This window comes from Stegostoma tigrinum, chromosome 27, assembly GCF_030684315.1.
Source record: "Stegostoma tigrinum isolate sSteTig4 chromosome 27, sSteTig4.hap1, whole genome shotgun sequence".
Lineage (NCBI taxonomy): Eukaryota > Metazoa > Chordata > Chondrichthyes > Orectolobiformes > Stegostomatidae > Stegostoma > Stegostoma tigrinum.
This window is the reverse complement of record NC_081380.1, coordinates 10,509,861-10,534,586: the sequence shown is the minus strand read 5'-3', so window position 1 is coordinate 10,534,586 and position 24,726 is coordinate 10,509,861. Positions and strand designations below refer to the sequence as shown.

The window sequence follows — 24,726 nt, the reverse complement described above, 5'->3', positions numbered from 1 at the left end:
TGAAATTAGGAGAAATTTCTTCATGCAAATAGTTGTGAATTTTCTTGACCAGCCAGCCATAGATGCCCTGTCATTGAGTATGTTTGGAAGAGCGGTCAATAGGTTTTTGGGTACTAACTAAAAAAGGTATCTGAGGACAGTGCAGGAAGACGGACTTGATGCAGAAGATTGGCCACGATTTTACTTAAAAAAAGTGCGGCAAAAAGTCAAATGGCTTACTAGTCCTCCTACTTATGAGCTTACTGTGACTGTAGTTTCCAACCTGTCACCAGCCACCAACTAAACGGAGTTTCCCAAACTTGAATGGCACAACATTGAAACAAAGTCTGCTGGTAAACTGTAGAAAATAATTTCAAACTTGAATAACTTAAAGCAGAAATTTCCATGCCAAATGCAGGTTTATTTAAGCCTGTGGATGTCTTCAGTCATGCACACCACAACAGAGAAGATCCAATTTGAATTGCCTTACATGCATTAATCTCTGGCTGGGACATTTTTTTTATTCATAAATTATTCAGGGCTTTGGGCATTACTGGTTGGCCTTGCATTTATTCCCCATTCCTAATTGCCCTTGTGAAGGCAGTGGTACACAGCTACTTCTTGAATCAAATGCAGTTCCATTTTGTGCAGTTTAATCTACAATGCTATCCTTGTCCTTCTACGTGGCAACAGTTGTGGATTTGGAAGGTGCTATTCAGAGTCTTGGTGAATTTCTGCATTGTGTCTTGTAGAAGGTACACAACACTGCTACTTTTAACAGCACAAGTGAACGGTTCTGCATATGTACCATTCATACAGACAGCTTTGTCCTTGGAGATAGCAAGAACTGCAGGTGCTGAAGTCAGGGGCAATATACAGTGTGGAGCTGGAGAAATACAGCAAGTCAGGTAGCATCAGAGCAGCAGGAAAGTCAACATTTTGGGTCAGGACCCTCAGTACAGCTGCACTCATCCAGGCAAGTGGACAGTATTCCAGTCCTGATTGATGCCTTGTACATGACGGACATGCTTTGGGAAGTCAAGAGCCAAGTTACCTCCTGCAAGAAACAGAAGGTGATGGCTCAGGGGTGTTTTCGTGACTGAAAGCATGTTTCTAGCACGGTCATCGAGTCACGCAGCACGGAAAACAGACCCTTTGGTCCAACACATCCATGCTGACCAAGTTTCCCAAAATGAAGTAGTCCCACTTTCCTGTGTTGGCCCCATACCCTTCCAAACATTTCCTATTCATATACTTATTCAAATGTCTTTTAAATGTTGTAACTGTACCTGCATCCACCACTTCCTCTAGCAGATCATTCCACATGAACCACCCTCTGTATGATAAGGTAGCCCGTCTGTTTCCTTTTAAATCTTTCTCCTGTCACCTTAAAATTATGCCCGCTGGTTTTGAACTCCTCCTCTACCCTGGAGAAAAGACCCTTGCTATTCATTTTATCAATGCTCCTCATGATTTTATAAACGGCTACAAGGTCGCTCCTCAACCTCCTACACCTCTGTGAAAAAAGCCGAACCTATCCAGCCTCTCCTTACACCTCAAACCCTCCAGTCCCAGCAACATCTTTGTAAACCATTTCTGAACCCTTTCAAATTTAATAATATCTTTCCTTTAGCAGGATGACCAGACTGTACACTGTACTCCAGAAGATGCTTCACCAATGTCTTGTACGACTGTAACATGATGTTCCAACTCCTATACTCAAATAGTCTGAGCAATGAAGGTAAATTTGCTAAATGCCTTCTCAACCACCCTGTATACCTGTGATGCCATTTTCAAAGAACCGTGTAGCTGAACCCATCAGTGTTGGGGCCCTTGTGGTTTAGATAACTGATTTTGTCTTGAATGGAGAAGGGCTGATCAGTAAGTTCACAGACGATGAAAATAAAAATGGCAAGGTGCTAAAGATTCAACAGTATAGATTTAAACCACAAGAGAATAAAAATGGGCTGATCCGTGGCAAATGGAATCCATCCAGATAAATGTGAGGTGATGCATTTGGGCAGGAGAAACAAGACATGATTAACTGTCAGACCCTGGGAGGCACCAATGATCAGAGGGACCTCGGCATGCATGTATACCAGTCTCTTAACGTATCAGGTCAGGTATAAAAAGTTGTTCAGAAGGATACAGTATATTTGCCTCCATTAGTTGAGGCAAAAAGTTTAAAAGGTGGGAGGTTATGCTGGAACTGATTAAAATGTTGGTTCAGCTAATACAGTCTTGTGCAGTTCTGGAATCCACATTACGGGACTAATGAGAAAAAGAGACTTACCAGGACAGTGCCAGTGTCAGGGAATTTCAATTATGAAGAAAGATTAAATAGGCGGCATAGTTTTCCTTAGAAGACAGGAGATTGAGAGGAAACATGATGAAGATATATAAAATTCTGTGGGGCACAGATAGGGTAAATAAGAGGAAACTTTTTCACTTGATGAAAGGAATAATATTCAGTTGACATAGATTTAAGTTAAGTGGCAGGAGGTGTACAGGGAATGAAAAGAAAGATGTTTTCATCCAGAGGGCGATGGGAATCTGTAACTCACTGCCTTTAAAGGGTGGTACAGGCAGAAACCCTCATAATATTTAAGCAGCATTTAGGTACGCACTTGCGATGCCAAGGCACACAAAGATTGGGCCCAAGTGCTGGAAAATGGGATTGGAATAGTTATGTGGTTGTTTTTCCACTAGTGCAGACATGATGGGCTGAAGACCCTTTTTCTGTTCTGTGGATCTCTATGACTCTACATGTCTAATTAACGTGTTCAGACATGTTATGACACACATCTGTCACAAGTGTGACATGAACCCAAGTCTCTAGGCCAGAGGTGGGGACACTGCCACTGTGACACAACAGCCCTGCCCCGACACATTCCAAACTAAACATCAGTAGATTACTGATCGCTAACTGCTACCTGATTGCACAGTTGACAACACCTTCCATAATTTTGCTGATGATTAAGAATAGATCAATGGGGCTATAAATTGGTCAGATACAATTTTGTTCCATTTTTCGTGGACAGGAAATAGCTATAAAGTTTTCAGTGTCATCATGCCAGTGTTGTTTTTGCCAGTTACTACGGTCAAGCCATTCAAAAGGGCAATTTATTTTCTCTTTCCTAGTTCACTTCATAAATGGTTTTGGCACACAGAATTACAGAGGGAAGGGTCACCTACAGTCCACACTGCTGATTTCTGTACAGTCATTCCAGTCAGAAATTTGGTATCACATGACGACGGAATCGGGCTTCACTGAGACTTCGTACAGTCAAATAGCCTGCTGGCAATCACTGTGTCGAGATGCTGACAAAAAGCAGGCAGTTGGGCAAGTGCAACTATTCCCTCCGTGACTCTAGGACATGGGAGGAGGATTAAAAGTAACTCAACAAAACAAAGCTCTCTATCGACCCCGAAACGTCAGCTTTTGTGCTCCTGAGATGCTGCTGGGCCTGCTGTGTTCATCCAGCCTCACATTTTATTATCGCGGATTCTCCAGCATCTGCAGTTCCCATTATCACTAAAGCATTGAAACATGTTCCATCACACATAAATCACTGCATCTCACACTCGAAAGAGGAAAAAGGCAGAAGCTTAAAGCTTTGATGTTTCAACAATATTAAAAACTTTCCTTCTGCCTCACACCAAAACCAATGATCAAGATCAAAAGAGAAGAGACAGTATTACCAACTGTCTTTGTCAGCAGGGATCCACCAATATCAGTTTTTGAAAAATCACAATAAAACTGTGGGCATTTCATGAAAACCCCAATTCATCTGATCTCTAAGCTACAACAATTTGACAACTGTGCCAAAATAGCTGCCATCGCTGATTTCAGCATTGCTGTGCAATGATACAATCAAAACAAACTCGCTTTTTAACCCTCCCTCCAATTTTGATTGATGTTGGTTTTGATATAACTTCAAGCAACTAATCACTGCAAAACTGGTCTTGCATCATCTCTTCTCTCCAAGTCCGCATAAAATGCTAACAGTTTTACTCACATGCCTACCCAATACCTCAGCCACAAATATCTGTGACAGCCTAAACAATTTTATCAAGCCTATATGAGGTTTCACAAAAAAAATCAAATTCTCTTCCACCAACATTTGCAACCAAGCATTGTCAATCAGCAGTCACTGTCCACGGAACATGGTCATTGGCATTCAGCATGGCACAGCACCCGCTCCAGTTGCCCATTCCCCATTTTTCTACTGCTCTCTTTGACATGACTAAAAGAATTAGTCGATTACTGAAATGGTGCAGAGCAATGTACTTGCTAACAGAGCCTAAAAGCAGGCCTTTAACCAGTATGCTATGTAGTTGCAAAAAACATTTGGTGTCAAAACTAGACTCTTTCAACATTTTGTCTCAGGGCCTACAAAAGCACGAGTTAAAAACTGTTCTTGGTTTAAAATAATAGTTGTCCTCAACTAAATTATGATTTTTTTTAAACTGAACCATTTGTGGGACATGGATGTCACTGGCTGGCTAGCATTTATTGCTCATCCCCAGCTGCCCTTGAGAAGGCAGCAGTGAGCTGCCTTCTTTAACCACTGCAGACCACGTGATAGGATGAAAACATCTTGGTTTATAATTTTGATCAAAAGGTCATTCTGTTGTAAATATAATCATGCTATTTATAGAAACCTGCAATTGGACAAATACTGACTGCAATAAACAATTTGCTGTGACACATCCAAAGACTGAAAGCCACTCCAAGGCTGAATGCCAGTCAGTGGCCAGTTTAAGGAGTGCATTGTTTCATACTGAATTCATCAAGACAGACCACAGCCTCAATACAAAACTCACTTCATTCCATGGAATGCAATCTGCAGACATAACAGCAAAGATTAGAATTATAATTGAAGAAATAGTCAACACTACACATGGCAGCACCAACAAATAGTACTTTTGAGTTCCTTTGGGCAGGCTGTAAACTGGCTTTCTGAAGAAAAGTTGCTCATCCCAGTGTTGAATGGCTTCGCCATATCAACCAAACCTCTTTCCAACCCAATTGAAAGCCAGTAGTCAATTATTGCTCCCTGAGTAAAAAAAAAAATCACCTCTTGCTAATTAATTTATGAAAACATTTGCAGAGCTTCATCAAGGAGCTCAAGTATGTTTCAGTCTCAGTTTCTATTTATGAATTTTCTTGCATTGGGGACAGTACAGTGAAGGTTCGTGGGATGGCAGGGTTGTCCAATGACAAGGTGGTGAATAAATTGGCTCTATATTCTCCAGCATGTAAAAGAATGAGGTGATTAAATTGAAATGTACAGGATTCTGAACAGGATCGGAAACGTAGATACGGAGATTGTTTCTAGTACATAGGATTAGTGTCTTGAAATTAGGGCTGAATCATTTAAGATGGCGAGGAGAATTCGGTTCACTCAAAGAGTCATGCATCTGTGCAAGTGTCCACCCTAGAGGGCTGTACATGCACTATTACTGATTATCTTCAAGGCTAAAAATTGATAGAATTTGGTGCCTCAAGGAATCAAGGAATATGGGGAATGGTGAGGAAAGCAGCAGTGGATCAGCCCTTACAGCCTACTCCTATTCCAATTTTACATTCTTATGCAAAGACATCCCAATTAAAGGTATTTGCTGGTGCACCGCTGTGCAGCTTAAGTATCAAGATTGTGATTTCAGATGACAACAGGGTTACTGGATGGCAAAGCACAGATATAGGCATCAGGTGAAGACCAGAGCCACAATGACCATCATCAGCAACAATGTGGCTGCATGTGGAGAACACAGCAGTTGAAACAGGATACAGAGCTATAAACATTAACAGGGAGGGGAATACAAAAAAAAGAGAGAGTTTCCAAATGGACAAACATTTCAGAATGTGTGTGAAACCTTTTCAACACATCTTAATGCAGCTTCTAACAGAAAATTGCATTTCGGGATACAGTGTATAGGTAGTTTGAGATTTAACAGATGGTAAGTGAAGTATACTTTGAGGGAACAGTAACTCGAGACTCACGGTGCCCAACAATCTCCAACACTGGGGGTTTTTTTGCACATGTCTGCATCTGTTATAGATAGATGTTGGAGATTGATTGCTACAATTTATCAACAAGACCAGCATTGTTGTGGTTAAGTATACAGCACTCTTGCCTCAAAGTAGATGGTTCTGGGTTTCTTTTAACGCTTTGATAGAATGTGGGCATCACCGGTTAGGCCAGCATTTGTTGCTTATCATTAATTGACTTTAAACAGAGTATCTTAGGAGGTCAGTTAAGAGTAACCACATTGTTGAAGTCACACATAGGCCAGACTAGGCCAGGATGGTCGATCTCCATCCCCAAAAGGTCATATGTGAACCAGATGTGTTTTACAACACCATTGCCAGAAATAAATTTGTTTTCCAAATTTATGAGCCGAATTTAAATTTTAACAGCTACCAAAATGGAATTTGAACAATGCCCCCAGAGCATTAGTCAAGACTTCTGAATTAAAGGGTCAGTCACTTTAACAATACTCCATCACCTTCCCCACTCGAGGACCTCAGCATAAAAATCAAAGCTGACATTCCATATTGAGAGAGCTGTAAATGCTGTCTTTTGGAGATGTTAAACGGAGGCCATGCCTGCCCCTCAGGTGGGTTTTTGTTAAAAAGTCAGATCACATGGTCATTTACTGACAAACAGCCTCAGTTACATTTTATTTCTCAAAGAACATCATAAAACAAAAGCTTATCTGGTAATTGTCATAATGTCCCTTATATGCTCTCTACATACAAATTAGCTGCCTTGACTCCTCTTTTACAATGGTGAGTACACTTTAGAAGTACTTAAATGCCTGTAATATGGATGTTCTGTGCTTATATAAAAAAAAGGTGATATAGAAATACAAGGATATTTTCAACCCATGCTATGAACCAGGAAGGTAAAAGATGGGGGGAAAAAAAAAGAAAATCGCTGGACCTTTTTTTGTCCTATTTAGAAATTCCATGTTTTGATGCATCCTGTCACTGTTAAATATATTGAATGAGAAGACTTGTTCGATAAATATGATTTTCCTGCAATTGTTTTAAAACATATGGTTGCCCAGTTATAGGAAGGATATTATTAAGCTGGAGAGGGTTCAGAAGAGATTTACCAGGATGTTACCAAGTATGGAAGGTTTGAGTTATAAAGAAACACTGCATAGGCTGGGAGATAGTGAGAACTGCCGGTGCTGCAGAATCTGAGATCTGAGATAAAATCCTTTTCTGAAGAAGGGTCCAGACCCGAAATGTCAGCTTTCCTGCTCCTCTGATGCTGCTTGGCCTGCTGTGTTCATCCAGCTCTACACCTTATTATCTACTGCATAGGGTGGACATTTATCCACGGGAGTGTAGGAGGTCGAGAGTCAATCTTGCAGAAGTTTTTAAAATAATGAAGGATATAGTTAGAGTTGTCTTTTCCCTAGGATGGGGGATTTCAAGACTTGGGGGCACATTAAGGTGAGAGGATAAAGATTTTAAAAAGTAAGGGGCAAATTTTTCACACAGAGGGTGGTTGGCAAGTGGAATAAACTTCCTTAGGAAGTGGTGGATACAGGTACAATTATATTTAAACGACATTTGGATAAGTACTCGAAAAGAAAACTTTTGGAGGGATACAGGCCAGGAGCAGGTGGGGCTAAATTAATTTGGGATTATGTTTGGCATAGTGCGGAAGAGTCTGTTTCCATGCTATGAAACTATGACTCCACGATCTGGCCACACCATCCATCCAATTTCTCTTACTTTGGGTGGAATGCACAGTCATTGTTAAACCCATATTGGCCTGCATCAAACAGATATTTTACATGGTTATGACACTCAGGCTGTGGACTCCACACCAGGACAGAGTCTAAGCACATTCAGGAAAATCACAGAAACACAAAGCAATTCCAATGCACAATATCCCCGAAGAGTCCAAAGATTAAAATTCACTTTTAATTGAGCACAATCACCCTTCGCTCTGGGACCTATTACCTTCCTTGATTCCAGAGGATTTTTCTTGGCCTCCAAGTTTTCAGTTGGACAGAGTAGTGTTTAACCTTATGAGATAGTGTTTGGGTGCAGCTATAGTAGCTGGGAAACAGCTGCAAGGTAGGGTGGCAGCTGAGTGAGATAATTTGGATCATAGTCAAACAGTGTGGAAAAAAAAACTTGAAAACAGACATTTCAGCCACACTGATTTTCCCTAACCAAGCCAGGAATTAGCCCCTTTGCTGAAGAGATTCTGGCCTGGACACACACACACACACACATTCAATCCTTCTCAAACACAGATTAAAGGAAAGATAATAAAATGTGAGGCTGGATGAACACAGCAGGCCAAGCAGCATCTCAGGAGCACAAAAGCTGACGTTTCGGGCCTAGACCCGAAACGTCAGCTTTTGTGCCCCTGAGATGCTGCTTGGCCTGCTGTGTTCATCCAGCCTCACATTTTATTATCTTGGAATTCTCCAGCATCTGCAGTTCCCATTATCACAGATTAAAGGAATGCAACTTTACTGCCACCTGGTGGGTTTCTGTAATAGGTTCACCTTGTTAGGTGATCACACAAATTTCTGAAGGGTCTAGGCCCGAAACGTCAGCTTTTGTGCTCCAGAGATGCTGCTTGGCCTGCTGTATTCATCCAGCTTCACACTTTGTTCTGTTTTTACAGTGTGACAGCAATGTTCAACAAAATCAAGTATTCAGTTATTAACCATCAGTTAGTCTCTGTTGCATAATTACAGGTTTTAGCAATTCTCAAAAATCCCAAGCATAAGAACAATATATGTGTGAGTTTCAATTGAGAACATAGTGACTGGTCCCAGAACTCATCTGAAAAATATGCCACACAATCCTTGAAGATCCAGGTTTGAACTTGTTCATTTTACTGTCTTGTACGGAACAATGGTTTCAATATTTCTGCACAGAAAGCTGTGACAAAAACAGTTCTTATACATTTTTTTTTTAATTGCAAATATAGATTTTATTCATTTAAGAAAATGTAACTGTAAGTATTGACAAAGGGTTCTCAATCCATTCCATAGAAAGGATGCAGAAAGAAAAGGAACACAAACAACATATTGTAATTTGACATCCCACAGAGCTACAATGCAGTTGCAAAAAACAAAGGCATTTTTAACGCGTGCAGGAAAACCATTTACATATGTTTGAGGCAACAGCAGGTCTCAGAAATGAACACATCCAGGTTATAATGTAGCAGAAAAGTCTCAGATGGTCTTTCTCCACTGTGCCTTGGCAGCAGTTCCCCTAAGCTTTCGTGCATCCCTCAAAATCCTGGACCTTGGAACGTGTCGGTCAGCAACACTCTGCCAAGGGCAATTCTTTACACCAAAGTCCAACAAATTTCAGGTAGACCAAACAGCGTGTTTCACCAGGATGATGGTTCTCCAGCACAGTTGCTGTTTGTCTCTCTGGGCATCCCAGTACAGCACAGGGACCATGTCACAGAGGTGCTTGGGACAAACCATGACAAAAACCACTGCATCTCTCACCGATTTCCTTTGCAAAGGCACATTCCACGAGGGGATGGGTGGCCATCACCTCCCCTTCCAGCCTCTGCAAGGGCAGCAATGTGGTGGCACAGAGAGTCCGGGCATACATGAACAATCTCCAACGTAGTGAGCCAAGAGATGTCTTGGTGCTTGTTGGAAAGTTCTGGTTATGAGGCATTCTGCCAAATGACTGACAGTCTTTTCAGAGAAGCAATCAACAGGATCAACTATTTCCTTTTCTGGCAGGGCTAGAGGGCATCAGGTGCTGACCACTCTTGGTAGGCCTGTGGTCAAAAAGGTGTTTTCCTTGGCAAACTTTTCCACAGTGGACTGGTGATATGAAATACCCCAACTACTTCAGGCCCATTCATCGTTACACCAGGGATATGTAGAACCTCCATATTGTAAAATTTAGTGCTTGTGTACTGAGGGCCTACATATAACTTGTTGCAGGCACACACATAAGTGACCACCAGGATGAGTGCATCATTGGATGTGTCTTTCCCCACCACATCCCACTAGAGATCTGTGCAGTAGATGAAGTGGAAAATGGCTTGGGTGAATACAATGGTGCTGATTCAGGGAAAAAGGCCAGACCTGCACTACTTGCAGGAACACCAAGAGTATCTCACACCTGGTGATAGGTGTTTTTTTTTTAAACACACAATAGAGTGGGAGCAGCACTCCCATGGCCCAGTTTCTGCCTCAATCTGGCAATACACTCTTCCCAAGTTCTGGGACATGCCCTGGCTCTTCCAAACCATGTTCCCAGCACCTTCAGATAACTGGATCTGATGGTTAAGGATCAGTCAGCCCAGTTCCCAAAGAACAAAGCTTCGATTTACCTTTGCTCCCAAGATCAGTTCAAAAGGGTTGCAGACGGTCAAGTCCGCACACTAACAGCAGATCCAAGCAGTAAGTGGTGACATCATCCATGTACAGGGAGGCTTTGACCTGTTGGCCTCCGCAGCATGGAGCAGCTACCCTCTGAGGCTCACGTCCTTCCTGATGGACTCGGCAAAAGTTTTAATGCAAAACACATATCAGCAGGAGAGGGGGGGCAGCCCTGCCTGACTCTAGATCTGATCATTCTGACGCCTGCCTATTAATTGAGATTAATGCTGCCCCTCGTTAATTGTTTTGCCTGGATGACATTATTTTTATTTATTAAGCTTCTGTTTCGTTCTGTACGTTTCCATTCACTTTTTAAGTTTGTGTCTGATTTTGTTACGATGCCCCTGTGGAAGCCCCCTTGGACTACCTGAAAAATTCAAGGGTGATGCTTCTTAGCTTTCAGTCCCACGCTCCTGATCTGCTGACACCCATGCGGGGAGGGACAGACTTATCTGTGGGCCTTCTTGTGGGTCAGCCATCTTAGCCAGGTCCAGGAGCAATCAACAAGTCCAGTCAGCAGGCTGTGGAGGGGTTTGTTTCTTCTGACTGCCTGCCCCTCTTTCAGTTATATCTACAGTCAGGTGGCCCTAGACAGGAAGCACGCGGTGCTCATCGGCACAGTCGAGGCACTGAAACTGGTGGACACCACAGGAGATGGAGGGTGTCATCAGCCTGGATGACATTATTTTTATTTATTAAGTTTCTGTTTAGTTCTGTACGTTTCCATTCACTTTTTTAGTTTGTGTCTGATTTTGTTATGATGCTCCTGTGGGAGCCCCTTTGGACTACCTGAAAGAGTCAAGGGAGATTTATTCTGCATTTTAATCTAGAGCTATACCTGCTCTGGGAGTCTTTGACTTGAGGTGACTTTATGTTCAGTTTATTTTGAGTTCATATATCTGCTAGAACTCTTACTCTGTCCTTTAACCCCTTGTTGTCCCTGTCACAGGAGTATTTAATGGGGACTGCATCTAAGTAATTTTACTTAGAGTTTAAACAGTAGGGGGACTTTTTCTTCTATATTCACCCGTGCTGTCCCTGACCCAGAAGTGTTTAACAAGATGGATGTTGATGGAATACCACTTTCAATTCAAAGGAGTCGAGAGATCTTTACTTCCATTTACTGTTAGTTCAAGGAGTTGAGGAAGCTTTATTCCGTACTATTCAACCCTAATCTGCCCTTGTACTGAGAGTGTTTGTTGAGGGCAGTGTCAAGGGCAGATTTCTTGCAGCTCAAAGAAGTGTTGAGGCTGTCGTTGGTTTATTGGAGTTGGATCCAATTGCTGATTCTCTCCCAAAGCCCATTTAGGGCAGCATGACCCACATGTAAGTGTGCCAAAGCCCTTCTCCTGATCCAGGTTGATGAGGCAGGTGGCCACTTCCACTGCTCATAGTGATCGTATGCCTGAGAAGCACAAGGCTCTGAAATAATTTTCCTACCAGTACAGCACAGGTTTGGTCAGGGTGAATCACTGCTCCCAGAGTAGACCTCATCCGATTGGTGACAACCTCAGACAGGACTTTTGTAATCCGCACTCAGTAATTTCTAATTTCTTCCCTCTCCGTCCCCTCTGTAAAATCCCACAAAGCTGAACACAACTCAGCCAGTAATCCTTTGCTTCTGGGAGCTTAACTCTTTATTTTTGTAAAAACATACTTTATTCAAAAATCTTAGTATACATCATTACTGAAGCATTCTTATACAGTCTTTGCACACAAATAACAAACACTCAAATTTGGCATTCCCAGTTATTTAAAAAACCCCAAGGCATTTCTTACTTATACAGAACTATATTTACATATATTTGAGGTACTAAGAGGGTCTGATAACTGAACAGACCCCATTCTACTTGGCAGAAAGCCCTTAAATAGTAGTCTGTTCTCACTGTGCCCTGGCAGCACCTGTCCCAACCTTTAGTGCATACCTCAACACATAGACCCTGAAATGTGCCAGTCTGCAACAAATTGGTCAAGGTCAACGCTTTGCACAGAAAGACCAACAAGTTTCAGGCAAACCAAAGTGCTTCTTTCCCTAAATTGATGGATGTCATAAAATGCATACAACATGGAAACGTCTGAGGGACCTGATCAGCTATGCCCTTGAACACTGCAGGAAGCTAGGTAAGAAATTTCTAGTCCTCCTGCTGAGATATTTGTATAAAATTGATAGCCACAGGTGAGATGCTGGAAAATTGGAGGCTGACCATCATGGTGCCATTATTTTAGAAAGGTGGTAAGGAAAAGCCAGGGAACTATGTAATGGTGAGCCTGACGTCAGTGGTAGTTAATTCGCTAGAGCTGTTTCTGAGGGACAGAAATTCATAAATTTGGAAACTTGACTGAGTTTTTTGAAGAAGACTGATGAAGACATAGCAGTGGACATTTGACAATCGCCTTACTAAAGGCAATACCAAGTTCCGCATGGTTGACTGGATAGCAAGGTTAGGTCACATGGAATACAGGGAGAACTAGCCATTTAGATACAGAACTGGCTCAAAAAGTAAGACAGGATGATGGTGAAGGGTTGTTTTTCAGACTAGAGGCTTGTGGCCAGCAGTGTGCTGCAAGGATCAGTGCTGGGTCCACTGCTTTTCATCATTTATATCTGTGATTTGGATAAGAACATAGCGGGTACGGTAAGTCAGTTTTCTGGTGACACCAAAATTGGTGATGTCATGGACAGCGAAAAAGGTTACCCCAGAGTACAATGGAACCTTGATCAAATGGAGTTTAAATTTAGATAAATGTGAGGTGCTGCATTTTGGAAAGGTAAATCAGAGCAGGACTTAAACACTTCATGGTAAGTTCCTGGGGAGTGCTACTGAACAAAGAGACCTTGGAATGCAGGTGCAACGATCCTTGGAAGTGGAGTCCCAGATATTTAGGATAGTGAAGGCAGCGTTGGATATGCTTGCCTTTATTGGTCAGTGCATTGAGTGTAGGTGTTGAGACATCATGTTACAGCTGTAAACGACGTTGGTTTGGCCACTTTCTGAATACTGTGTTTAATTCTGGTTTCCCTGCTAAAGGAAAGATGTTGTGAAACTTGAAAAGGTTCAGAAAAGATTTACAAGGATGTTGCTCGAGTTGGAGGGTTTAAGCTATAGGGAGAGGCTGAATAGGCCGTGGCTATTTTCCCTAGAGCATAAGAGGCTGAGGAGTGGCCTTACAGAAGTTCATAAAATCATGAGAGGCATGATTAATGTTAATTGCCAAGGTCTTTTCCTAAGGTAGGACAGTCCAAAACTAAAGGGCACAGGTTTAAGGTGAGAGGGGAAAGATTTAAAAAGGGACCTGATGGACAACGCTTTCACACACAGGGTGTTGCGTATATGAAATGAGCTGCCAGAGGAAGTGGGGGAGGCTGGTACAATTACAATGCATCTGGATAGACATATGAATAGGAGGGATTTAGAGGGATATATGAGTCAAATACTGGCAAGCAGGACTAGATTAATTTAGGATATCCGGTTGGGATGGACGAGTTGAACTGTGGCGCCTGTTTCCGTGCTGTACATCTCTGTGACTCTTTGACCGCCAGCATTTTTATCAACTGAAACAAACAATAATCAGAAGAGGTTGCTCCTAAAAGGCTGAATGATTTTGCTATTTTTCATTCAGCATTTTGATGACACCTAAAAACAATGACATGCATAGTGCTCTCTTCCTAATAATTAAACTGGCTTTAATAGAAGAAAAGAATTCATTATTAATTTGCCAATTCACTAGTCAACAGTCGACAGGTGCCTCCTTACCAGTATTATCAACCTCACCCACGGGTGACAGGCAGGTAGCAACTTCCATGCACTGTACTTAGGATGCTGTCTGCTTAAGATGTCTCTCAAATACAATGGGGCCTCAATCATTGCATTAGACATGCAAACCCCCAAATTATCACTAAATGACTATTCATCAGGTGCCTGGTTGCCATTTTGAGTCCTTTACCTATACATAAAACAAGTGTCCACGCATCTTCAATGCAGTCACACAAACCCACTCCAAGTGATTCAGCATTGGTGTTCAACTGAGGAAGGTCAGGAAGAAGGGAGAAATTGCCAATTGTGTCCTGGTTTAAATAGAAACTTGAAGTGGGGGGGGCGGGGGGGGGGGGGTTGTCAAAGAAACAGGTTTTCTTTATTCAAAGTACAAGCACAGTAACAGCAGGTTCAGCAACAAAATAGCCAGCCAATCATGGGATGGGATGCGGCCAGTAAACATATGCCTGTGCTTGTGTGACCAAAGCAGATTTTTAAATCACTGAAATCTGTAATACAAGCAGAATTCTTTGCACCATCAATTCTGATCCTGCAGAAACCTAACCATCATCATTTTTAATTTTCCAAGTCAATTCTCAGCTAACTTAATCGACTTGTGCTGTTCATCTAAACACTGATGTGATCATGTCACTGCAGGCCCCACTAATCTGCCGCATTCCAAACCCTGACTTCTTGAGGCGCATGTGCAGGAATTCTAACAACCAGTTAACTTCAGAAATTACACTGCAGAGTCTCTGAACAAGTTCCTCTGTCGTCCCGTCTAGAATCAGATATTCGCTTACTTTAAAAAACACACATCTTTAGAGCAAGTGGGTGCCTACTTCAGAAGTCAATTCATTGGACATGAACACCTCCATTATGATCGCTACATCTGGTTTCTTCCACCTCACAGCAGACTACAACAAATCTGGATAAAAACACAAACTTAGAAAGACACCTAGAATTATAGTGTACCTCATAAAATTTATCCCCCAGGGTTAGTTACATGATTTAAACGAATCATTACTTGAAATGTAGTGTGTGAAAGTCAACTGGCTTGCCTCCTGTGGCTGTAAAAACACTGTCTTTTACACATTTTAAAAAAAGAAATCAACCTGCTCAGACATGTTATGTACACCAAAGGAGCAAGTAGGACTTGAGCCTGGGCCTCCTCACTCAGAGGTATGAACACTATCATTGTGCTGAGAAGCTCCCTCACTGTACGTTATAAAGGATGTGCGCATCAGCTATGTGGCAGCAGAAACTATTCTTTTCACTCCCATACAATTGACAGTTGTGTTCAGGGACACTCCATCATCACAAAACAGCAACACATAACTCACAACAAAGGCAGCTGTGGCAATTCCACATGGGATTCACCCAAGTACTTTGCTTTTAAAGGTGACAAAATGCTCCCACTGAGACATAATTCCTTGACATGGCAAAGAAATTAAAGAACATCTCTGCTCAAATGAAACCATCCATCAAACACACAACCTACTTGAGAGCCCTCTGTCAATTTAAAGGGTATCTGAACTCAAAAATATCTCTGAAATATCAGCCAAGTGAACCTACTGGCCACCTTCCTCAAACTCTAGATTGGACATGTTGTCTGAAACTGAATTTGGACTCCAACTGATACCATTTCAGCAACAAACTTGAAAATGGGACAGACAATACTGTAGGATCCTAATGGACAGCGGCTTTGTTCAAAGTCCTCTTCTGAAATAGAGATGTTAGGGAGGATATCTGCTGCCCCACATTCATGCAGTTATACAAGATCCTAAGGCACTAAATGCAAGTACATCAAGTTATCTTTATGCCCAAGTTAACAGATTATTCAAACCAACACCAGAAGAAGACTGATTTGTTCAGTGATTATTTATCATTTGTGGGCCTCAGCATGTACAAACTTTCTCCAGAATTTATTCATATGAAACAGATCTGCTCTTCCAAAGAAACTTATCATGGCACAGAGCTTTGGGACCTAAGGCTGCGATAGAATGCTCTGTTAATGACATTCTTTCATTCTTCCACATGTGTACTTGATTCTATTATTTTACAACAGCTTTTGCAGACACTGCAATTGCCAGTGGCTGTGTACACAACAAATTGAAATGTGGACCCCAATTAAAAACTTGTGTTAGTTATTGTTTCATGAAAGAACGATGCCCAAAGGAAGGGAAGACTCTGGAAAGAACTTAAGCAAAGGTTCAGTGGATTAGGACACCACATGCTAAACAATAAAGATCAATCTTAGATTTGAAACCACAGCTGAGTAGAATTGAGCTGATCCAGCCATGGGCACCAAAACAGGTTGAAATATTGGGTCGAGGAAAGGAGTCAGCCAAGGTTTCCTCTCCTAATCACTGTCTACACTTCTGCTGGGCAGGTCCACATGTACATGCAAGGTGAGGACATAATCAGGCTACAGTGCTGCCTCCTCCATATTTGAGCCAATAATCAGTGTGTCAGCACAGATGAAAAGAGAAATTGAAAGCAAACTCTGACTACACCCATTACATTTACTATTTCCTCCAGCATAATAAATGAAAATATTTATAATTGTTTTTAGACTGTGAGGCTGTGCAGAGAATGGAACTGGCTTGTAGCCATACCAGAAATCCATGTGGGCAAGGTAACAAAGAAATTAGAACTCTGTACGGGTATTTCAGATATCCAAATACACACCAAAATTTCAGAGATGATGATACTCCTGTTCCTAATGCCTATGTTTGCACATAATATGAGGGCCAAGAATGACAAAAAAAAATTATCTTTTGGATTTTAAACACATCTTGACTTCTAAAACTTACAGACAGAAAATGTTGAACAAGTCTAAAGCCGAACACTGCAGGGATACTCAAATTAAACACACACAAAAGGTATTCCATCCATTCATGAAGATACAGCAAATGTTTACACATAATTCATGACTTTCACTACACTCAAACCAGCAGCAAGCCATTTGTAACTACACAAATGAACTGGAGGCAACCTTAGCCCCAGATACTCACGAGAGTAGTTCAAAACCAACTGCAGACTGTGGACAAGGAGTCACACTGTATGGCCTGCAAGTATTTCCTTCCAATCTTTTACAGAAAGGAGAGATACAGCTAGTTATTAGATGTTTGTCGGTGGAGCTTGACGGAGGAACAATGGCTAGGCCACCACCTCCTGCTCCATGAAAACAGTTTTTCGAGAACCACAAAAACCTAGGTTGCAGAGAAGAATGATGTTTACCATCTTTATTTAATGGTGTGCCATCATTTGCTGGTGTGGTACGACATTAGAGCTCCTACTGTACCTTAGTAAGCTTGTCCAATATCTGAGCCAAAAAAACTTCCAGATTTCAATCCTTGATCAGGGTGGAGATCTGCAATCAGCAAAATAAGTAGCCCAGATGTTTCAAATAGACTTGAGCATGAGCCACGAATGGAGAAAATGGCAAAGTACACCCTTTAAAACAGCACCCGAAAGTGGATGCAGGATAGAATTGGCTTAGAGGTCAAATAACCTGTCAATGCTCAAAAAAAAGCCTATCGAACAAGACACAACAGGTGGCCAGTATTTTTAGAGTTACACCCAGCAAAGATTCAACATGCTGAGGAAAGCAAAACGATGGGAGCATCTTGCTTTCAGGCCTTTGCTGTTAACACTGCTTCCCATCACTCATGGAAAATGAGACCAGCATTTCCAGGGTAATGGTGTAAATATTTAATGCACCATCCGCAGTTTTATGAAAATCAATGGAAACAAAGTGACTTATGAACTACACATAATTATTTACACTGCAATGAACGATTAAACCTTTCCAACAAATCGTTGATTGGGTTACGGTGAATGATCATTCTGCAATATTAGTCCTTTTCTTTAATCAAGTGATCAGTCAAGCTGGCTATGAACTCTATCCCCAGGTTACTGAATTGCCCATCGTTACCAAGACAAAGCACAATTTACTTCTAGTGTCAACTTCAATATTTTAGTTCAAACTACACCAATTACTAGTTTAGATTCAAGTTCAGTTTCAATATTCACTTGATTATCACATTCATCATTAATTCAAGCCTGAAGATGATGCATCCCTTCCCACAGTAACCGTTCCTCTTTCTGTTGAAAGCAAACTATAGTTAACCATGTGTCGTTTGAGCTTAGCTCAATCTGCTTTTGATCTTCTGGGTCAAATGGTTATGGGTTCAAGCTCAATTCTAACACAGAATTTGAGCTCAAAATTAAGACACTTCTGTGCAGCAAAACTCCTTATCTGCAATGCAAAAGTAAGGCTTCATCTGTCAATGTAATAGAACAGGCATTAAAGATCATATTGCAGGATACAAAAAGAGTTTAATGAGTTTTGGGGAGCCTTCATTAAACAAGCAGACCCAAAATCAGAGTGGCTTTTGATTTGAGCTAAACGTGTAGGATGTTGTGATTTGTCTACGTAACAGTCACTATTTTCGAAATCATTATGTAAAGTGATATTATGATACAATAAAAAAAAAATGTACTAAATATACATAATACAACACAGATAACAGAAGAGACAGCAGGATGCTTGGTCAAAATTTATACCAAATTCAAAAAAAAACGTTCAAAAGGAATTTCTCACATAGGAACAGATTTAGGAAAATTTCAGGGGTGAATAAGAAGGCAAAAATAAGTGAACATCAAGACTACTTTTCCATGATTCCTAAAGGGATCAGTGGTTGTGGGGACAAGGCACAAGAATGGGATTCAGAAATACATCAGCCATGGTTGTACAGCAGAACAGACACCATGGATCGAATGGTCAAATTCTGCGCCTGAATCTTATTGTCTTAAGGTGGAATCAGAGATTTGTGTTATTTATAGCATCCAGTTGTCTCAGAGGTTAAGTCTGTACTTAGTTCAAACCCTGAATGCTGGACTAAATTTACCCACTCTAATTAGAGAAAATTCAACCTTGACTTTGTAAGCAACAAGCACACAAATGAAAATACACGAAACGTACAGAATCTACAAATCATGACAGAACAGCTGAATGTAAAAGTTGAAAGAAATGTAAAGGCTCTACTACGCTCAAGACAAACAAGTCTTCCCATGCAGCAAACAGAATGATGATGAGTACCCAGAACACTGGAGTACATGTGCTCAGCATCACGTGAGCAGATGACATCTTGACTACATTAAAATTGAGGGCATTAGAAAAGTGGTTCACAAAGGAGTCAAGATTTATTCCAGATATCAACATTACAAGGCTCAAGAAATTCGGGCTTCTCAGCCTCAAAAAGCGATCAAGAGGATCTTGCATTCACCAGGTAAATCCACCATGTTGTTTTGAACTAAATTGGAACAATGGGGTAAGGAGAAAGACTCAAAGCAAATAAAAGACAAAATTAACACAGATGGCAGCAAATTTTCAAACATACAATGTGCTGACTGACACTCAGTATTAGATGTAAAAAGTCTAGAATAATTTTTAAAAAGTGGACACCGGGGCAAGCAAATTACAGCATAAAGTACGAAAGGCTATCAGAGATAGTAGGAACTCAGATGCTGGAGAATCCAGAGATAACAAGGTGTGGAACTGGATGAACACAGCAGGCCAAGCAGCATCAGAGGAGCAGGAAAAGCTGATTGGCCTTTATCACAATTTGCTCCCATAGATGAAATGCATCCAGTACAAATATTTCTAGCAATGGTTCCTTAACATGGTCCTGTAGTATGAGAGAACAAACAATAAAACAACAACATAACCCAAAAGCAGTTGTTCAGTCTATAAACAAGTAACTGATGCACCACAAACTGTCTCTACAAAGGACACTGTGTTCTAGAAACAGTGCCCAAAAGTGCATGTAGGAACCTGCATTTGTTACTTCAAGCACCACCACCCCCTTGACTATATAATCCAGCACCCTTGGCAAAAATTCAGAAGTTGAGCCATAGATCAATGTCTCACAGTGACGTACTTCTTTTCAGAAGTAAATGCAATGGATAGCTTCCAGATAAAGCCTAACATTACTAACAGTTGTCACTAATTTTAAACTCAAGCCACTCATTACAAGCAAGTTTCCTGCAGTGATTAACACTCACCAGAGTCCAAGAAGTTGGACAAGACAATACAGAACAAAAGCAGAGAGAAAGTAAGGAAGCAAAAGATGAACAAGTACAACACGTGATCCATACTGAGCAAAGTGAGCAATTAGATGTGCAGAAACCACGCATTTGACTTTTGAACCATCTGCACCCAAAAGAGTAAATATACGTCTGGTAATAAATACAGATTTAACATTACAGGCTTCTTAAAGGGATATAATCTGTCTTGTTCTATTCCCGTTTCAGCAACATTCAACATTTGCTGCACTGCGATTTGAGCAAAGACAGAACAGCAATTCGAGTAGCTTCAGATAAAGAGGATAGTCTCACATGACCCCAAGCTATAATCATAATTAACAGCGCTCTGTAACAGACATTTAACTGTAGTTCACAAATTTCTGGACTGGAACCAATGAGCCATCAGCATAATGAACAACTAAATGACAGCACCATCAGAACAAGCATTTTCTAGTTTTATTTACTTCCGTCTTAGAACAAAAACTGCTGCTGAAATAGATTTTCACTTTAAAGTATCACCTTACTCTGTGCAACAAATCACTATGAAGGTAAGTGATACGAATATCAGTCTCCTTTGTGCCACGCAGCAGTCTGGACTGTTTAAACACTGGCTTCAGCTGTTGGTCAGTCATGTAGCCAACGTACTCTCTCCACCTTCACGTTCCACAACACTGTAAGGGCAGACAATGTAGTACCTTTTTCCAAAATGTCTTATACCATACTACAACCTCACAGACATGTTTCATCACCTACAGCTGACATTTTTATACAAAGGCAGCACATTAATAAAGCATGTATGTTTGGAGCCAAAGATAATATCTTAAAAACCAAGTTAAAAAGCTGTGAAATCAGACTGCACCACACAACCCGTAACAACATTAATCATCTGCTGCACATGACAATACTTTATTATGCCACTTAGTATTTCAAAGAAAGTTGCCTGCCTATGGAAGAACTATGGGCTTGGAAGAATGCAGCAGAAAACTGCAAACTTACCTCATGAAGGTTTATATTAAATATGAAAATATTTTCTCTGGGAGTTATGAATGTGAAGTGATCTCTTTCAAACAGACGTATTTTTACACAAAGAGGGAAGGTTCTGGATGGTTACTTTTCCTGGCTAGGGGTGGGGTGCAGGTAAGAATTGAGGACTCTAAGTGAATGCAAAAGGATGAAGAATTCAACACACACAATCATGTTCAGTTCTGAGGAAGGGTCACGTTAACTCTGATTTCTTCTCACAGATGCGGTCAGACCTCTGAACTATTCCAGCTAGTGCAGTCTTGTTTCAATACAATCACATTTGATCGTCCATCTCAATGCCATTTTCCGGATTTCTCTTCATACCAATAGATGCAACGAGGTTGTAGTCCCTTGTTCACAGACACATTCTCCTGACAACAATGCTTTGAACAGATGCACTTGCAGGAGTAGAAGTAGCAGTAGTCCTCCACAACCTCAGATAGGTAGCCACCATTTTCTTGTTAACTTTGTTCACATGCTGCACAGCCATTTCTAATTGTGCTTGAGAAGATGATGGGGATACTCCTACTTGAAACAATGTAGTATAGGTACACTCATGGTGCAGCGTCATTAAGGGAGAAAACTCCAAGATTTTATTGAACGATGATGAAAGAAGCGATATATTTCCAAGTTAGGATGTTGGCAATCAGGAGGCAGTGATCCCAAGCACGTGCTACCATTGTTTCTGTTACAGCTATAGATCACAGGTTGGAAGGTACTGAAGCTTTGGTGAATATGCAATGAATAATGTAGATATTATATGTGCCTTTCAATCCTGCGTAGACAGAATAACTAATTAAAAGATTAAAAAGGTCAGGTGCCAAACGAAAGAGGTGCTTTGTCCTAGATGGTACTGAGCTCGAGTGTTTGGAGCAACATTACAAATTTTCTTACCAGCTGCAATGGCAGCAGCTTCCAGAATCAGAATTTACTGCCACGAACGGCATGCCAATTGCCAATTGTGTGAGAACTGAGGAACCGCATGCACAGCTTAGTAGTAACATTGTTTTGGAACTGCATTCATCTCAGCAAGCAGAACGCATTTCATCACAATCCTGACTTAAATCTGCAGATGATTAATAAGCAGGGCTGCCAACTGCTAAAGTAAAATTGCCCTCTGACCTTCTCACATAGCTACTAGACAGCTACTCCGATTAAATTTCTGGTGAATGCTGATCTTTAGAACATTGGTGCCAGGGAATTCAATAATGGAAGTGTGACTGAACATCAAAAGGAAAGTCGTTAAACTGTTATTTATTGGAGATAATCCTTGTTTAACACATATTACTTACCAACCATCACCCTAAACTAGAGTGCGCTTCAGTGGCTGGGGAGTTGTGAATTATTGTAGATACACATCCCTATTTTTGATCTCATGATGAAGGGAGGAAGATTGAAACAGCAGATGTTTGGACAAAGCAAACTTCCAGAACTCTCCATAAACTTCCTGGGGCTGAGATGGGCCCTTCCTGAGCCTTCAACATTTACGGCCATCTGCCTTAGTACTTGGCACAACTCAAAACAAGGGAGAGCTCCGTCCCGCCCCAAATTCCAACAACTTGAACTTTACTCAGAATCATGATTCAGCACTCAGTAAAATGCTGCCTAAATATTGAGGACGGTTGCTGTCATGTCTGGAATTCAGCTCTTTTGTCCATGCTTATACCAAGGCTACATACAAGTCCTGGCAAAACCCAAAGTAAGCAGTGACCGAGTGAGTAAACACATCATTCCTCCAAAACCTTCGATGATTGAGGTGTTTGAGGGCCCAAATTCAATTCAAACTGCATTTTTGCTGACAAGCCACACAAGGGCAATTTTAAGCCCAAACAAAATAGTACAGCTTTTCATGATCTGCAATAAGAGAAAGTGCTGGAGAAACTCAGCAGATCCATCATCTCAGTAAACAGTAGAATTAATGAATCAAGTTCAAAATGTCTTCTCTTCAGAACTTTACAAAAGTGATTTTTTGACTTTCCATTTTGCAGGTAAATGCCACAACTGTAATTGTTCTGGATCAGTGAGCACAGCGAGTTCTGCAACATGGCATTTGAGCTAGAATGTTGTTTGTTGTGGCTAACTATCTTTGCTGTATCCAATACACTCACCACTTTCACGGTATCATTTAGAGTGAATCCAGTTAGCTGAAAACTGACTTCAGTAGTGATAAGGATCTCAGGAGCAAATGTCAAGTGCAAAACATACTGCAGTAGGATGGGAGTGGCTAACAACAATTAAACCATGCAAACTTCGAGCAAGGGACACTCAACCAGTACAGAAAGGAGGTGCCCACATATTACCCCTACTCTAACACATTTTAAACATGATTAATTTCTCCATAGCAGCTACAAAAAAGCAGTGCTCTATTACCAACCTCTCACTCTATACAAGAAAAAGCCTTCAACTATGTTTTAGATTCTGGTGCAAACTAGCTAGCCGGGTGATTCCTACTGAAAATGTACATCTGCTGATACAAAACAACACGGTGATCCAGCTATGATTGTCCCCAGTCTATTACTCTGCTCATATAAAACATAGTAGTGACTTGGACCACTGTCGCCCAAAAAATATCACCTGGGATTGTAAAGTAAAACAATTCAGAAAGGGTTGCAAAAGAGTAACGCCACCATTCCATCCGAACCTCTACAATGACAACCTGTATGAGATCACAACAGTTATGTCTGAAAAACTGCTTTGCTGAAAACATTGTGGCAAACAATCAGCCCAAAAGTCTCCAGTCAACAAGTGTAGATTACTTTCACATAATCCTAAACTTTAAGGACAGACTGATCACGTAAAACTTTTTATCAGCTCTCGAAACATTGCGGAACTTCAAAAAATCAACAGCAAGTGCAATTAATTCTGGTAGAACAATGTAAACGCCGCAGCCAGGCAGGATTTGGGTTTAAAGCAGGACTCTGAAAGGAGGGTTAAAAGTACAAAATTTAGAGGCAGAGGCGAGGATCCACCCTATACCACCCACACACCAGGGCAGCCAGGGCATCTTCGGGCCCAACGGGCCCGGGAGCCGAGCCAAGACAAGAACCTCGACCCCCGTCCCCAACCCCCTCACCTGGCCTCGCTCGAAGTTCTCTCTCTCCGCCTCCAAGCTATTGCCCGGGCGGCCCCTCAGCAGCTGAGCTGGTACTTGTTTAACCGAACTGGCCATCTTCTCCATAACGACCGCGGTTGCGGTGATGATCACTGTTATTGTTGTTCCCGCTCCGAACTCTCCCACCCTCAGTCCCTCAACCAAACCGGCACCCAGACCCCGCCCACTCTCCCCTCCCCATTGGCTACAGGCACCTCACACCCCCATCCCATTGGACAACACGCGACAAGCTTCCCAGAGTCTGTAGGTCTATGCAGACGTCAGTCAATTAACTCACAGGTCACCCTCGTCGTTCATTGGATCAAAGTGAAAGGCTCCCAAAAATCATTGGTCAATCCCACCTCCATCCTCACAGCATTGGGT

The 24,726-nt window shown here is 41.4% G+C and overlaps 1 protein-coding gene across 1 annotated transcript in view; it reads right to left on the bottom strand.

Annotated features, from left to right (window-relative positions):
• The window catches only part of hip1 (huntingtin interacting protein 1), a 333,480-nt gene extending 308,991 nt beyond the window's left edge, over positions 1-24,489 (bottom strand). Inside the window, exon 1 of the mRNA XM_048557274.2 lies at positions 24,325-24,489. Within this exon, the coding sequence (XP_048413231.1) occupies positions 24,325-24,429 (105 nt within the window). The 5' untranslated portion in view covers positions 24,430-24,489. The remainder of the gene's footprint in view (positions 1-24,324) is intronic.
• Between the last annotated feature and the right edge of the window lie 237 nt (positions 24,490-24,726).